The sequence below is a fragment of the Eurytemora carolleeae genome, unplaced genomic scaffold (assembly GCF_000591075.1).
Source record: "Eurytemora carolleeae unplaced genomic scaffold, Eaff_2.0 scaffold758, whole genome shotgun sequence".
Lineage (NCBI taxonomy): Eukaryota > Metazoa > Arthropoda > Copepoda > Calanoida > Temoridae > Eurytemora > Eurytemora carolleeae.
Genome location: NW_019396651.1, coordinates 37,041 through 52,646, shown reverse-complemented (window position 1 = coordinate 52,646; position 15,606 = coordinate 37,041). Strand labels below are relative to the sequence as shown.

Sequence of the window (15,606 nt, the reverse complement as noted above, 5' to 3'; positions counted from 1 at the left end):
GGTAGGTTGGCTAGTTGGTTAATTGGCTAGTTAGTCACATTAGTCTCCAATAATCAGAAAAAAGATGGAGTGAAAGGAGTGATTAGGGTTAGAGGGTTTGATGGAATAGTTTAAAACATTTGTGAATACTTCTGAAAATATAAACCTGGTTGTTTGAGTGGAATTAACTATGGATTGCAAAGTTATTTATGGATTTTACTTAGTAAAGCGTTTCACTGTTTGTTGTTTCTTTTGTCGGAGAGTACAGATAAATTTGAACAGAGACTTGCTTTGGTTTGGAGTTTTCTCCGAGAGAGGTTTTGGTAAAGACGACTTACGTGGGCGGGGGGGGGGGTTTAGAAGTTGTTTTTTGGTTAAGAAATGTTTGTAAATGAAAAGATAATCAGAATATATTCATTTTGTCCATTCTCACCATGAAACACAAGATGCACATGCATTTAAAGAGGAGTATTGGGCATAAACCAGTCATTCCCCCCCTGACCCAATAAAATTCCCCGCTGGGGGGGGGGGTATCTATCTCCATAATGACCCAATGGGCAATGTGGAAAATGAGAGGAAATCAAGGTTTATTGGTCAGATATCAATTCCAAGCTCAGTTTATAACAATTCAATTCAAGTGTAAATTTTCGTATTTTCTAAATTATTCTACAGATATCATGAATAATGATATTGTTGGTGGAAGGTTGAACCGAACCAGATTAGAAATAAACGATGAAGACCACTTTTTCAGTAAATATATTTCGACATGTCCTCATCAGTACTAAAACAAAAACAATATCAAATATTGCAGAATTATTTAAAGAAAAAAACATGTATACAATTTATAACAATTTAAATTTTGACCTGTAATTGGGGAGACACTGGTCAACTGATTAAATTTGAAAACATTGTAAATCGAAATGAAATGGGGTGGTTGTTGTTTTGATTGAGTCGGAAGGGTATGAAATTTAAAGGGGGGGGGGAGAAAGGTACTTCTTTATCTTGAGCCAGGATTTAATACTAGTTTAAACTAGAAATTCAAAACATGTATCTGCAAAACATTATATTTTGAATGTTAATTTTCGTTTTTTTGAAAATTAAAATAATTTTTAAAAGTAATTGAGTCACATTGGCATAAATCTAATCACTGTATCTTTGCAACCTGATAGTGTAAAACTTTGATAATTTAAACTTAGATTATTTGATATTATTACAGAATTTAAAGATTGAAATTTCTAAGGTTTACGTCACTAAGTTGCAAAGATATATATGGGTCTAGAAAATCAGAGTTTGTGGCAAAGACTCAATTTCTTTGTCCTGATTATCTGAGACTGAACAATGTGTGCTTTCAGCTATTTTTATAGAATTGATTTCCATGCATCATTAAATAACTAATTGTGCATTTTTCAAAATTGTTTATTTAAGAAGATGGTGATTGTTCCCAATTTAGTCCAAATTATGTTTGCACCAGCAGGTTTTACCAAACAAACAGAAGAATCCAAATAGGACATGTCGTCTTTCTTTTTACATTTGACACTTGTGACGTTGTGCGCAGTTGGTCGAATTTTCTGTTGCCATCTATTGTACTTGACAATCTATTTGGAAGAATTCACAACCTCTTTCTCATTTCCTTTTTTTCTTACGATTTGAAATTCTCTCTATAATACAACAAATATATCTACTAAAGCAAAATCATATCAAGAAAAATACCACCTTTTTACTGTATAAGGGAATGCTACATTTCCAAGAGGAAAGATTACCTGTGCCTTTTAATCACATCTAGACCTTGAACCAAATTTTCCAAAAACTAAGAAAAAATATTTTTAGACTAAATTTTTAAATTATAAATAAATATCCTAATCTTTTCCCTTTAAAGTTTTAGTGTTACTCCATCTAATGAGAAGCTTACCCCGGTTCACAATGGCACCTTTATACGCTTTGTCTGATCAAGAATGTATGAGTAAATTGTCAGAATTAAACACTTTTCAGGCTAGAAACACGACAATATCTTCCACAATATTGATCAGAAAAAGGTTTAAACGTGAATGCCCTTCTCTTAATGGAAGGCTTCTTAAAATTACATCGTGAGTTGCTTTTAAGGTTATACCTGACTACTCTGTAATTCTTTATCCTCCATGATGTATAAAATAACTCTAAATTATAATTTTCTAGTTTGATTTAGAAAACCTATCTAACTATCACAGAAATCATTGTATTGTACATTGTACATTGTTATGTACAGTGTACATTGTACATTGTAATGTACATTGTACATTGTAATGTACATTGTACATTGTAATGTACATACATATTAAAGACTCATGGAAGATTTAAAAAATATGTATGAAAAGATTTTTGATAGGGATTGCTTTCCTTACACTTTGTCAAATTTGGACCCTGGCAGAAGATGTATCGCAAACTTTAGGATAAAGTAAACTTTAACATAATACAGTTTTGAAATCTTATAGGTTTTAATATATTTTTTAAATGATCTAAAACGATCTAAAGCGATCTAAAACTTAAACCAACCTAAAACGATCTAAACCGATCTAAAACGATCTAAAACGATCTAAAACAATCTAAAACGATCTAAAACGATCTAAAACGATCTAAAACGATTGACAACACTAATTCCAGTTATGTGTCGTTATCTGATTATGAACTTGAGCTTTTTATCGGGTTGTGCAAAAGTTAAATATGTGCAAATGATTGACAAGATGATTGCAAGGTTAAATAAACAGGTAAAATATCATGAAATTAGCCGTGATTAATTGAGTACAGGAAACCTTTGAATAGATCGGGCGCAATTATTTTGTGAACCCAAGGGAGGTCTTTGTCTGACCAAATTTTTTTTCTTCATTTTTTGAAAATATATAAAATAAATTCAAAAATCGGTGGAATTTTTAGTTTTAAACATTGCAAAATTGATGGCGGCTTGAAATCCACATCTAAAAGGTAATATTGTTACTAGGAAAAGGGAAAAAGGGAAATGAAGAGTAATAGATAAGTTTAAATTTTCAAATAAATATCATGTTTTCTTGTATATTTATTTCCTAAGAGTCTTGGTGTTTTATTGAAAGGAAGTAGGAAGTAGGAAGTAGGAAGTAGGAAGTAGAAAGTAGGAAGTAGGAAGTAGGGAGTAGGGAGTAGAGATTAGAGAGTAGGGAGTAGGGAGTAGGGAGTAGAGAGTAGGGAGTAGGAAGTAGGGAGTAGGAAGTAGGAAGTAGGGAGTAGGGAGTAGGGATTAGAGAGTAGGGAGTAGGGAGTAGGGAGTAGTGAGTAGGAAGTAGGAAGTAGGAAGTAGGGAGTAGGGAGTAGAGATTAGAGAGTAGGGAGTAGGGAATAGGGAGAAGGGAGTAGGGAGAAGGGAGTAGAGAGTATAGGGAGTAGGGAGGCGGGAGTAGGAAGTAGGGAGTAGGGAGTAGGGAGTAGGGAGTAGGGAGTATGGAGTAGGTAGTAGAGATTAGGGAGTAGGGAGGAGAGAGTAGGAAGTAGGGAGTAGGGAGTAGAGGTTAGGGAGTAGGGAGTAGGGAGTAGGGAGTAGGAAGTAGGGAGTAGAGATTAGGGAGTAGGGAGTAGGGAGTAGGAAGTAGGGAGTAGGAAGTAGAGATTTCGGAGTAGGGAGTAGGGAGTAGGGAGTAGGAGGCTTGTTAGTATGGGGATATATTATAAAAGAACCTAACATTGAGAGTAAAACATTGATTGTATTGTATAATATACTTCCTAGAAAACTATTTCAACCATTACAATGATTATATACAGAAAACATATTTCTAATCGTCATTGTTAATATAATAATAGTAATAATTATTATTATTATTATTGAAATTTATTATTATCTATATAATAAAACAAGACATTCATTTACATGTTGCCTATAGCCGGTCAAACGGTTGGACCAAATGGGCTGACATTTTTTGTGAATACTCCCGGGTAGCCGTTTATTATTATTATTATCTTAATTAAAAAATATCTAGAATTTGGTGTCTGCTGGGAATGTAAATGAGGAGTCTGAGTATCCAACCTCAGTTCTCTACACACAAATAGTTCAACGTGTTGTTGGTAAGCATCTAGGATTTTTAGATTTATTCAATAAGTAGTCAATAAGCATCAAGGATTTTTAGATTTATTTAATAAGTAGTCAATAAGCATCAAGATTTTTAGATTTATTCAATATGATTTAGATTTACTTATGAGATCTCGTTAATCATCAAGATTGTTAGATTTATTTATCTATGTCTAGTTAATCGTTTTTAGATTTAATCAACGATATCTAGAAAATCAACAAGATTTTTTAGATTTCCTTAACGAAGTCTAGTTGTTAATCAAGGTTTTTAGATTTACTTAACGAGATCTTGTTAATCATCAAGATGTTAAGATTTATTTAACGAGTTCTCGTGAATCATTGAGATGCTCCTTGTTAATCATCAAGATTTGTAGATTATTCATTGAGATAAATCATAAAAAAAATTTTAATTTATTCACCGAAATTTCGTTAATCATCAAAATTTTTGAAATAATTAATCTAAACCTAGATTTATTAATAAAGTTTTTAAAGAAGTTAAGCATTAAATGTTTATGTTAAAGTTTAAACCTTTTAAAACCTAAAAAAAACAAATTCAATTTCATCCACGAATATTTTAATAATTTTTAAAACCTTTTCTCCTAAATCATTGATATAATTGATACCCTTTAAAACTCTCTTTACATTATCTAGAGATGATTAAAATTAGAATTATAAACTTATAAAGGGGGAGGGGGGGGGGGTCAGGAGAGAGCCTCGCATGCTAGCAATCAGCAATCATTAATGACCATTTGAGACCTGAGCTACCTTATTTACACCGTAATCATGCAGACTGCAGAGCTTAACGATAAATAAATGTAACCACTTCAATACTTCATAATTATTTTTAGAGATAATATAAGAAATAATATAATCATGAAAAAGCAAATATTTTAAAAACTAAAAAATTAATTGACTTAAACAAATTGAATTAAAAGAACTATTCTCGTAATTTTAATTGTCCCTCATTTCAAGAGCATGCATTTTTTTAAATATTTATTTGTAATTTTCAAATTTAACAATAATTTTTTTAATTATTGATTAAAGATCATGCAGAAATATACTTTTACTAGAAATTCAAGGCGCTTCGCGCCCTTCTTTCTAACCTTAGAAGCGCCCTTCTTCTAAATTAATTGTGAACAATGTTCTTTTTGTGTACAAAACAAAAATAATTCGCGGATTTTCACAAAAAATTTGTGGATTTTCAAAATTTTAAAAAATTTAATGAAGATCGAATTTTGATGGAGACAAATATTTAAAGTTTCAATCATTCATAAACCTTCCCTGGGGTCCCTAGATGTCCCACAAAATATTTGGGCCCGATCGGTTCAGCCGTTTTGACGTTTATTGGATACAAACAAACAGACAGACAAACAGACAGACAACCCAAATTTATATATAGATACTTCTTCTTGTCATCTTATTTTCCTTCTCGATATTTCCTTTTCTTATTTATTTAACTGTCCTGAAGGGCATGCATGATCCGTACAGCGGTATCCTTGAAACCTTAATCTGATTAATTTTGTGGAAGATAACGTCGTTTTTCCGATTTGAGAAGGGTTTAATTCTACAGAGTTCCATTGTTTTTTCAACTTAAAAACTTCCTCGAAAATTGAAAATTTGTTCTACAAAAATTTTCTATATATTTGAAACCTGATGTATCATGTCGATCACCCTTGATATTTCAAATTATGGACTCTGCTAGGTCAAATAGTGAAAGCTTTAACTATTAAAAGTTTTCTTTATCATATTCAAAGACGTAGCGATTAGAATTATTAGATTAGTATCGTTGAAGATGTATGGATTAGAAAATTAGAGTTTGCTGAAAGTAGTCACTTTCTTTATATTTAGAAATGATCTATTAGGGCACTTCGCGCTCATCTTCTATTTTTCACTTTTAATTATTGCTCAATTTTCCAGCCTTTTCGATAAACAAATAATATAAATTAGCGGATTTGCACATTTTATTTCGTGAATTTTCATAATTCTAGGAAAATCAAATATTTTTGAGACAATATTTTGTAATTCTAAGCATCCGTAAACTTTCTCTGGGGTTATGTGATCGGTCACACAACAAAATTTGGGCCCGATCGGTTCAGCCGTTTTGGCGTTTTTCGGTCGCAAACAAACTAACAGACAGACCAGCAAAGTGTATGGTATAGATAAAGAGAAACAGGCCGCAGAATTTATGTAAAACAGAACTTAAAGTTAAGTAGGTGCTCTGAGTGGCAACACAAATAATTGAAGCTATGTATTATGAGTTTTTCCTGTCAATTAAAAACTATTTAAAAAACTTGCTGCGCCTTTATTGCGTCTAAAATATAATTTTGAATTCTTTTTCATTTAAGATTCCAGCTCACTCACCTCATCAGAGATTTAATTAATCTTGCGAAGTCATCAAATTTGAAAAGATTGAATAGAAAGTATTTAAGGAACAATAAACCATTTTTCTGCTATCTTTGCACTTTTTTCTGTACATTTAAGAATTCCCAAAAAGATTAACTAAATTATCTAATTTAAGATGATTTGAGCCAATTCCAATCAGACAAAAAAAAGGTTTGGTAATGGTAACGGTAAATAACATATATAAGTTTTGTCACTCTGGCCCTCCCTTACCCCCCCCCCACATCCACCAAAAAAAAGGCAAAGTCGAATTTTTAACGAAATCATACCCTTACCGTTTATTTGAGGTGTGGAGGTCTTAATTAAATTTTTTAATAATCCCTTTTTGTACAGGTAATATTTGGAGAACATTTCTTAAAAATTGTTAAAAATCCCCTTTTTAGATTTGATGTGTGGAGAGCCTATATCCCTAGAAACTGAGGAGGAAATCCTGGCTTGGAAATTCTGGATCTCTGGTCTACTCTCCCTCATAACAGGTTAATATATATTAAAGGGACTGTATCCCGATTTCAACCAAAGGTCGCTTTTTTAATGTATTTTTGTGGAGATGAAATTCGTTTGTCAACAAATTGTTTCAAATAAATAGCAACGTTGTTCTCAATTCTTCAGATTGTTTCTAAGTTTCTAATATACTAATACCGGTTATTGCTATCGTAATAGGGAGAAGCGTTACAATCTCCGACCCCTGCTGTCTGTAGATATGGGCGCATTCGGCTTTTTTCATTTCGTTAGTTCATCGTTCGTAAACGTTCCATTTCATTAGTTTTTTTTAATCGTTCCAAAATTTCTCAAATTATTGTCAATTTTTAATCCATTTTGTTCGTTTTCTCCCTGAAAGATCGTTCAATAAAATCGTTTGTTCAGTAAGGAAACGTTCAAAAGTCTTTTCTGAAAAAATCGTTTTCAGTAAAAAATATCGTTTTTAAAAAGTGTGTTCGAAAAAATCGTTCTTCCGCTAAAAAAAGATTATTTTTTTATCTTTTGAAAAAACGATTGTTTATGCATTTCTCTGAACGATCCAAGTCGTTCGTCTATTTCTGAACGACACAATCGTTCAGAAAAACTATGACCAGCTCTATCTATCGGAGTAAGTGACTATAGAAAGTAGTAAGCTCCGCTGTCATTTCCAGGTCTACAGCAATATCTTACAGGGACTGTATTTGTTTTATCAAATGAACCTCCATTTAGCGAGGGCCATGCCAGTTTTACAATGGTATCCTGGAACCTTTTCCCAGCCATCATGCGGAAGAAAGCTTCGCGTTTCTAGTTTACGGTGTGACCGGCAATGTATGGTAGTTGAACTGATAATGTATTATTATGGAGAAACTTTTTAGGATTCATGTGAGTCATATAAAATGTTTTAATGATGAATAATAACTGAGTTTGAGCGCAAAGTCGACGTTCAAATTCATTCATTTGGGTGGTATAACGGTTTGAAATCGATTTTTAAAATTATTAAATAAATAATCTACAGTAAACTAATCAGATGTTTAGGAACATATTTCTTAACCCTATCTCTGCTGGGGTACTTGAAAACCAGGATATGCTGGGGGGGGGGTCAATTTGACCCCCACCCCCTCTAAATCCCATGTTTGATGTCCAAATATGACAAATGATACATCATTGGAAAGCTCTTGTGCTCTACTTTTAGAATCTGCAAAAAAATTTGCAAATTTGCAAAAATTGAATTTTCTATCGCAAAATTTAGTTGTATAGTAAAAATGTTTGCAAAAAATAATTTGTCCTAAAAATGAAAAATTATACATTTTTGAAAATCCCTTGACCATGCCATTTCAAATATGCAAAAATTTTTGCAAAATTTTAAATAACCTGATTTTTAATCAAGAAAAACTAAAAATGTGCAAATTTCCTTTAACAGGTTGTTTGCAAAAAATTTGCAATTTTTTTTCGCAAAGCTTGTGCAATTCGTTTCCTTATGTCAAAGGCTTTCCAAAAAGCTAAATTTTATCAAAATCTGACAAGTGGAAGTGGGTCAAAACAAATATTTAGTTTGATACAGGAAAAAGCAGTCATTCAGGCAGTGTGCCTGAGGACTCAGGCAGTTAGTATTAAAGCCCGGTTTTAGGCCTAAAGGGAGGGCTTTGGGTATGTAGGAAAAGTCAAAAAATTTCAACAGCCTCAGACCAATACTTTTTGAGTTATGTAAAAAAAACTACAGGGGGGGGTCAAATTGACCCCCCCCCCAGCAGGAATAGGGTTAATTTCTAATTCTTTATGTTCTTTAATTCTAATTCTTAATGTTTTTTCAATAAAAATTCCAGAAAATCTACAGTAAGTGTTTGTGAACAATGATATATTACCGAAACCACTAACTGAATAAGATTACTGATTTTCAATGATACGAGATAATTTTTATTTTCTTAACCTGTTCCTAAGCAACTAATTAGTTTACTGTAAAATTTTTTATTACATTTTTTGTCGGCGTTATTTAATTTGAAAAATATGTTCTCAAAATGAAACCACCCTAATGGATGATTTTTAACGTCGGCTTTGCACTTAAGCTTAGTAATTAAAAATTTTATATGTCTCAAATGAATCCTAAAAAATTTCTCCACAATGCTACATACATTCTCAGTTCAACTACCATACATTGCCGTTCACTCCCTTTAAAAGCGTTTAATTCGACATAAATCCAAAATACATTTTAATAGAGAAACCATAACTTTAAAAAATCAACTTTTTAAAAAAAAACGTGGATATATCACCTGAATTTTTTTAAACAAAATTTTATGAAGGGAACCCTTGCGAAGTATTAAATACGTACTAAAGGATGGTCACTTTAAATAACACGTACAGTCCATATAATTTTTTTTTTCAGGCATACTGGGAACCCTAGGGAACTGCATGAGCCTCTTAATTCTCCGTCAAAAGTAAGATTTTACAATTATGCAATTACGATTATGCAATTTTTATGATCTTAAACTGGGTTCCAGTAAAATAGTTTGTGATAGGAAGAGGGGCATTAAATTCGATATGAAAGAAAAATATCGTAGAAATTGCATTGTAAAACCGAGAAATGCACTCCTCTGAAATGTAAATTAAGATATTCAGCAATGGTGTCTTCGGATATTGAGATCGAAATCAGATCTCCTTTTCTATAAATCAAAGTAATGTATATCTTAGTTCTTATTTATAACCTCCTCTAATGTATACCTCAGTTCTAATTTATAACCTCCTCTAATGTATACCTGAGTTCTAATTTATAACCTCCTCTAATGTATATCTTAGTTCTTATTTATAACCTCCTCTAATGTATATCTTAGTTCATATTTATGATCTCCTCTAATGTATATCTTATTTATTGATCTCCTCTCACTGATAATGATATATCTGAATATATGAATTCTGACCTCAAATAGTATATGTAAATGGTGTGAAGTGTATATAAATGGACTACTCAGCTATTTTACAAGATTTCTGAGTTTTATATCTTTAACTTCGATAACTTATCATTTCCGGTCTATACTTTCAATTATCCAGAGTTTTTGGAGAGAGTATGTCAACTGGGACAGTTTTATTAGGAATAATTGTCAGTTTATAACGATCACTAGTGAATTCAAGGAAAAAAACGAGAAACAGGAAAATAAGAAAATGTACAATGTACAGTATGATCTTTAGTAATTACAAGCTGGAATGCCCGGCGTTGCCCAGGTTTATATTATAATAATATAATAGTCATAGTTTTCAGAGGGATGAGAGATATCTTCAATGATCTGCTGTCTGCTAATCTATAATACCTGTATTCCAGGGAGATGAGAAATATCTTCAATGATCTACTGTCTGTTAATCTAATATAATACCTGTATTCCAGGGAGATGAGAAATATCTTCAATGATCTATACTGTCTGCTAATCTAATATAATACCTGTATTCCAGGGAGATGAGAGATATCTTCAATGATCTGCTGTCTGCTAATCTAATATAATACCTGTATTCCAGGGAGATGAGAAATATATTCAATGATCTGCTGTCTGCTATGTGTCTAGCAGATCTACTTGTCATTATTGCAAGTTTCGTGACATCAACACGCAGTCTACAAATACAGGTATATCGGAGGCTTCTAAATTGTTTTCCAAAATTGCTTTTTCATTCTTACTTTTATTTTGCTAGAGCACAACATCTTGTATTTTAAAGCGGCTGTGGATGCACTTTTAAAGGGCCCTGGATTTAAAAAGTTAAATGCCTTGTTTTACTACGGTACACCGTAAACCTTTCTTTGATCAAGGTTGAATGAGATATCCTTATTTTCAATCGTATTTCGGACTGGCGGATTCAGGCTGTAGAAAAATTGTCAGAATGTATCCATTTCTATGAAGTAAAAAACGACTGTATCTTTTTTATTGCTACCCAGGTAGAGGTTTAAAGGGTAATGTTGTGAACCGGACATGCCTCTCGTTTCTTAGATGGAGGTTCACTTGAAATTACACCACAGTCCCTTTAAGTCTGAAATGTTTGTTTTCCATATTCTATTCAACATTTTAAATAAAATACATTTTTAATTAACTTTGTTTTGTTGAACTTAGGACAGAGTTTGACAGAAAATCTTCCAAATATTATTCAAAAATTCTTGTCATACTGAGTCAATCTTAACTCTAAAAAATATTGACAAAGTTAAGGCTTTCTGATAATTTCTTTAACTTTATACGCATCATCACGTTCTCACTATAATGTAAAATTCAAAAATGAAAAGATATCAAATTTTTAATTAAATAGGTAAAAAAAAATATTAAAATTCTAAATTTTCTTTTTTAATCATTAATTTTTCCCCCACAGAATACGTTAATATTAAAACAAAATTTGCTTAAAAATGCGGACTCTGTACGCCATCCTTCTTCGCTGTTTTGACGTCACAAGTATATTACATTGCAAAGTTCTTAATGTTATGAAAAAAATCAGTAAAATCCGTTTAGGGTACCAGCTAAATAAATTTACGCAAGCGCCATCGAAAAGTTACATTTTCATTTGTAAAAAGGAATTGAATCTTTACCACAATTCAATATCTTTTCAATCCAATGTCGGTAACTTTAGATATTTCAAAATTCATTTGTTTGAACTAGGTGCCTTATATCCTGTATGCTGTGACTGAAGGTGTACTGCATATTGGAGTATCAGCTAGTGTATTCATGACAATATCCATCACTACAGAGAGATTTGCAGCAGTTTGCTCACCACATACCTACCAGGTATCTATATATAAATTTATCTTGGGTGTCTTGGTGTTTGTTTGTTTGTTTGTATCCAATAAACGTCAAAACGGCTGATCCCATTGGGCCCAAAGGAACTGGGTTTTTGCCACAAACTCAAATATTTGTATTCATATATCTTGGCAACCCAATGTCGTAGACCTTAGATATTTCAAACTACTAATTCTGTTAGGTCAAATAATCTAAGTTTGAAATATCAAAGGTGTATACCCACTGGTTGCAGAGATATAGAAATTAGAAAATTTGCAGTTGTGACAAAAACTCAGTTCCTTTTGTGTTGGACCTCACGTGGCCCCAGGGAAAGTTTATGAATGATCAAAATTTTAAAAATTTGTGTTGTTAAGTTTTATATTTTTGTAAAATTTTAAAAATGCGCGAAAAATATTATGAAATCCGCAAACTTTTTTTGTTTTTGTTTTATACTGTACAAAGAGAAGATACTCACAGATAAAGCAACAATTAAAAGTTAAAATAGAAGATGGGCGCGAAGCATCCTAAAAGCCTATTAATTCATAAAGGAATAAAGTTTTTGCCACAAACTGAAATTTCTAATCTTTTTATCAAAATTCATGGTTTGAAATATCTAAGGTCTATAACGACATTTGGTTGCAAAGATAAAGGAATTAAAAAATTAGAGTTTGTGGCAAAGGCTTAATTCCTTTGAATTTTGTTTGATTAAATAGGCAAAGAATCTTAGTAATTGTCACAAACTCAGATTTGCTTTGATATGTCAAACTATATGAACTATGTTAAATTAAATAATCTAAGGTTAAAATATCAAAGGTTGCAGAGATATAGAGATTAGAAAATTTTAGTTAACTCAACTATTGAAATATCAAAGGTTCATTGTAGTGTCCGGATACGAAGATATAAGGCTTATAAATTGAGGCGAATCGAAAGTAATGTTTCTGTGTTTTTTTTTTCTTTTCAATATTTTCCTATCTGCATCACTACACGGAAGGTTAGGGTGTATTAACTTTTCCATAAAACATTTTGAGCGGCCGCGGGATATCCTCAACTCATTTATCTCAGTCTAGCATGCATCTTAAATATTCCTAATTTTACTTCTATATGCTGGAAAATAAAGAAAAGCTTTGCGTACTAAAGGGTTCGAAAATGAGTCCCTATAGGAAATTCTTTAAAATATATTTTTATTGGTCCGATCTGTTTACAAGAATGATTACGATTGATGGAGAAAATTTTGAAGTTCGAAACAGAAATAAAAAAATTCAGTTTTTTTGGAACACTCTGTGAAGCAAGAACTTTTCCCCTTTGCAGAGGATATCTTAATTAAATTACTGATCCCGGTCCAAACTTTATCTGCAAGGGGTTAATTTTTTATCAAGTTTAAGAATTATATTCCATTAAAAAGTTATAAAACTTATCAAACCTTAGGAAGAACGGACTAAAAAAATGCAATTTTCATCAAAGGTAGCAAAATTGGCCATATTATAATCCTTTTTACTCTTAATTTGACGTTGTATATTTGCAGTCTCGACTCGCGACAAGAGGACAATGTAAGATAATTCTGTCCTATATCCTACCGGTTGTATTGTTTTCTATTGTCCTGAACCTACCGAGGCTCCTGGTGATGACCCCCTTGGGGGGGATGGCGAGGGACAGCTCTCTTCTACTCAAACTAGGCATTTACTCGCAAGTAAGAACTTAATTACTCAGAGCTGTAACTGGAAGGGGGTGAGGCAGCTCCCGCGTGCCCCTGTCTGTTTACCCTGTGAGCCCCCTTCCCCCCCCCCACCCCCCGTCAATAACGTAATTACTTTATATCTGCCTGTTCAAGGATTGAGTTGAAATATTTAAAACATTATGAGTAAGTAATAAGTATAAAATCAATCCCAGCTCAATTTCAAACTGTCATTACCAGGCAAGTAGGCAGTCCTTAGTTAAGTATTTTTTGTATGGCTTATGTGCTTAAGTGGGGAAAACAAATGATTTCTATTGGGAAATAAAATGGAGGGGAGTGGGAAATACTGCTTAAAATATATATCCCTCACAAAATCAATATGTTAAAAAAAGAAAAAATCCCTTCTCATAGACGACTGAAGAACAAGGATATAAAGTGATCAGCCGGGACAATAAAGTGGTTACAAATTTGAAATCCACTTTATTGTTGAGGCTCAAAACTTGCGTCGAAATTAAAGTGGGGTTTTAAAAAGGTTGATGTAAGAAGTGTTTTGTACAATTACAAAGTTTTTCAAACCATTACTTTTACCTATTTTGTATTTATTATTGTTTTATTCATTTCTGTGCTAAATCAATATCAAAATATCAAGAAAAAAAATTAAGAATAGGCTATTTTAACATGAAAAGATACTTAATTGTGACAACGGACGAAAAATCATGATTTTTTTAAATATCCTGCAGAAAACTACCAACATTACAAATATTAAGTCTTTGAAATTATACTTTGCATAAAATTAAAATTGTTTGTGTTAAGGTTCTTCATCCTCTTGCCACTACTTGTCTTTTGCCGCTGATCATTCTTTCTGTTCTCAATTACAAAATAATTTACGTCATCAGGTATTTATATATCATTTAATGTACCTAGACATCTTTATTTTGTATAAAAAGACGAAAAGGTTTGTAATTTTAATTGTCAATAATGTCTTTTCTAGAAACCGACCTGGACATTCCTCGCAATCTTCCCAAGATGTCCTGCTGTCACGTGTTATGCTTGCTGTCGTCTTCATTTTCATGCTTCTCCACGCGCCACGGATTTGTTTAGGAACGCTATTAAGATAGGAACTCCTTTGATTCTAACTATTTGGAGAATTTTGCATCTTTGATGAAAGCCTTGCTAGGAATATAAATAATTATTACAGTTAAGTTTCAATATGAAATCTAAAATGGCGGTCTGTTCAGCTTTATACGAAGTTACAATGATTCCCAGCATACAGAACTGCATGCTTCATGAATGCGGGTAAATATTAAACACAAAAAATTTTGTACTAATTTAATTTTTCATTCTTTTGTTTTTTACGTCATGATTTTTGGCCGAATATTATGTAATGAAAATGAAATAGATAATCTTTCAATGGGTCATTATAATTTTTAATAGCTTTAAATGTGTCGCGTGAATACCATTTACACTATAAACACATTTACTTTACAAAGAAAAAGTAGTTGTGCTATTGTGACAAAGTGACCCCTTTAGCGTAACCATCAAGTTGGGATAATAAGTTAATTAACTCTGTGTATACCTTATATCACTCTTCTGTTCCTATATGCTAGCATGTAGTATAGGAAAATTCAGATATATCTAATATTGGATAATTTACACATGGGAAAAGAGGTTAAACGAATAAAAAGGAAGAAGGTATTACTTAGACAAAATATTGACTTTTGCGGATTTGGTCGTTTTCCGGACTTTTTAAAGGTTAGTTTTGACTTGAATATCAGAAAATTGTTTTTAGAGACTTTGAAAAAAAATTTTTTGACACAGACGAGATTTTAATTCTAACCCTGCCTCTTTATCAATAGTCATACTGTCTCTACAGATACCATGGCGTGATTCGAGAATGTGTGAAAGAAATTTTGAAAGCTAACATGTTCTGAATTTTTTATATTTTCTTCTTAAAAGCGTGTGAGCAGAGATGAAAATGTTATAAAAATGTTCTGTGATCCCGTCTCCTCATATTAGAGTTTAATCATTTAACATTAAAAAGAAATAAGTTCATTTAAAAAGTTTAAATATTCATTCGTTGGATTGTTTGAATCTATAATCTGCATACTTGGTTTGAATGGCGAACCTTTTTGGCTTCTATCTATTGGCCTGTCACTGTAAACAGGCCAAAAGATGGCACTTTAATACGGAAAAATATCAAGTTTACGTAGCCAGTGAAAAGTTGTTAAATTTTGTTCAGAAATCCCGCATTCTGTATGTTGCTGGTATCAGGGACGTATTCAGGGATTTGTCCG

At 32.2% G+C, this 15,606-nt stretch overlaps 1 protein-coding gene across 2 annotated transcripts in view; it reads left to right on the top strand.

Annotated features, from left to right (window-relative positions):
* Positions 1 to 15,606, top strand: part of LOC111706906 (FMRFamide receptor) — a 41,748-nt gene that overhangs the window by 16,025 nt on the left and 10,117 nt on the right. For both annotated transcript variants that reach the window (XM_023479851.1, XM_023479850.1), the window contains 9 exons: positions 3,957 to 4,041; positions 6,829 to 6,921; positions 9,285 to 9,336; positions 10,406 to 10,511; positions 11,524 to 11,649; positions 13,163 to 13,327; positions 14,126 to 14,208; positions 14,304 to 14,413; positions 14,551 to 14,608. In XM_023479851.1, the coding sequence (XP_023335619.1) occupies positions 6,834 to 6,921; positions 9,285 to 9,336; positions 10,406 to 10,511; positions 11,524 to 11,649; positions 13,163 to 13,327; positions 14,126 to 14,208; positions 14,304 to 14,413; positions 14,551 to 14,608 (788 nt within the window). In that variant the 5' untranslated portion in view covers positions 3,957 to 4,041; positions 6,829 to 6,833. The remainder of the gene's footprint in view (positions 1 to 3,956; positions 4,042 to 6,828; positions 6,922 to 9,284; positions 9,337 to 10,405; positions 10,512 to 11,523; positions 11,650 to 13,162; positions 13,328 to 14,125; positions 14,209 to 14,303; positions 14,414 to 14,550; positions 14,609 to 15,606) is intronic.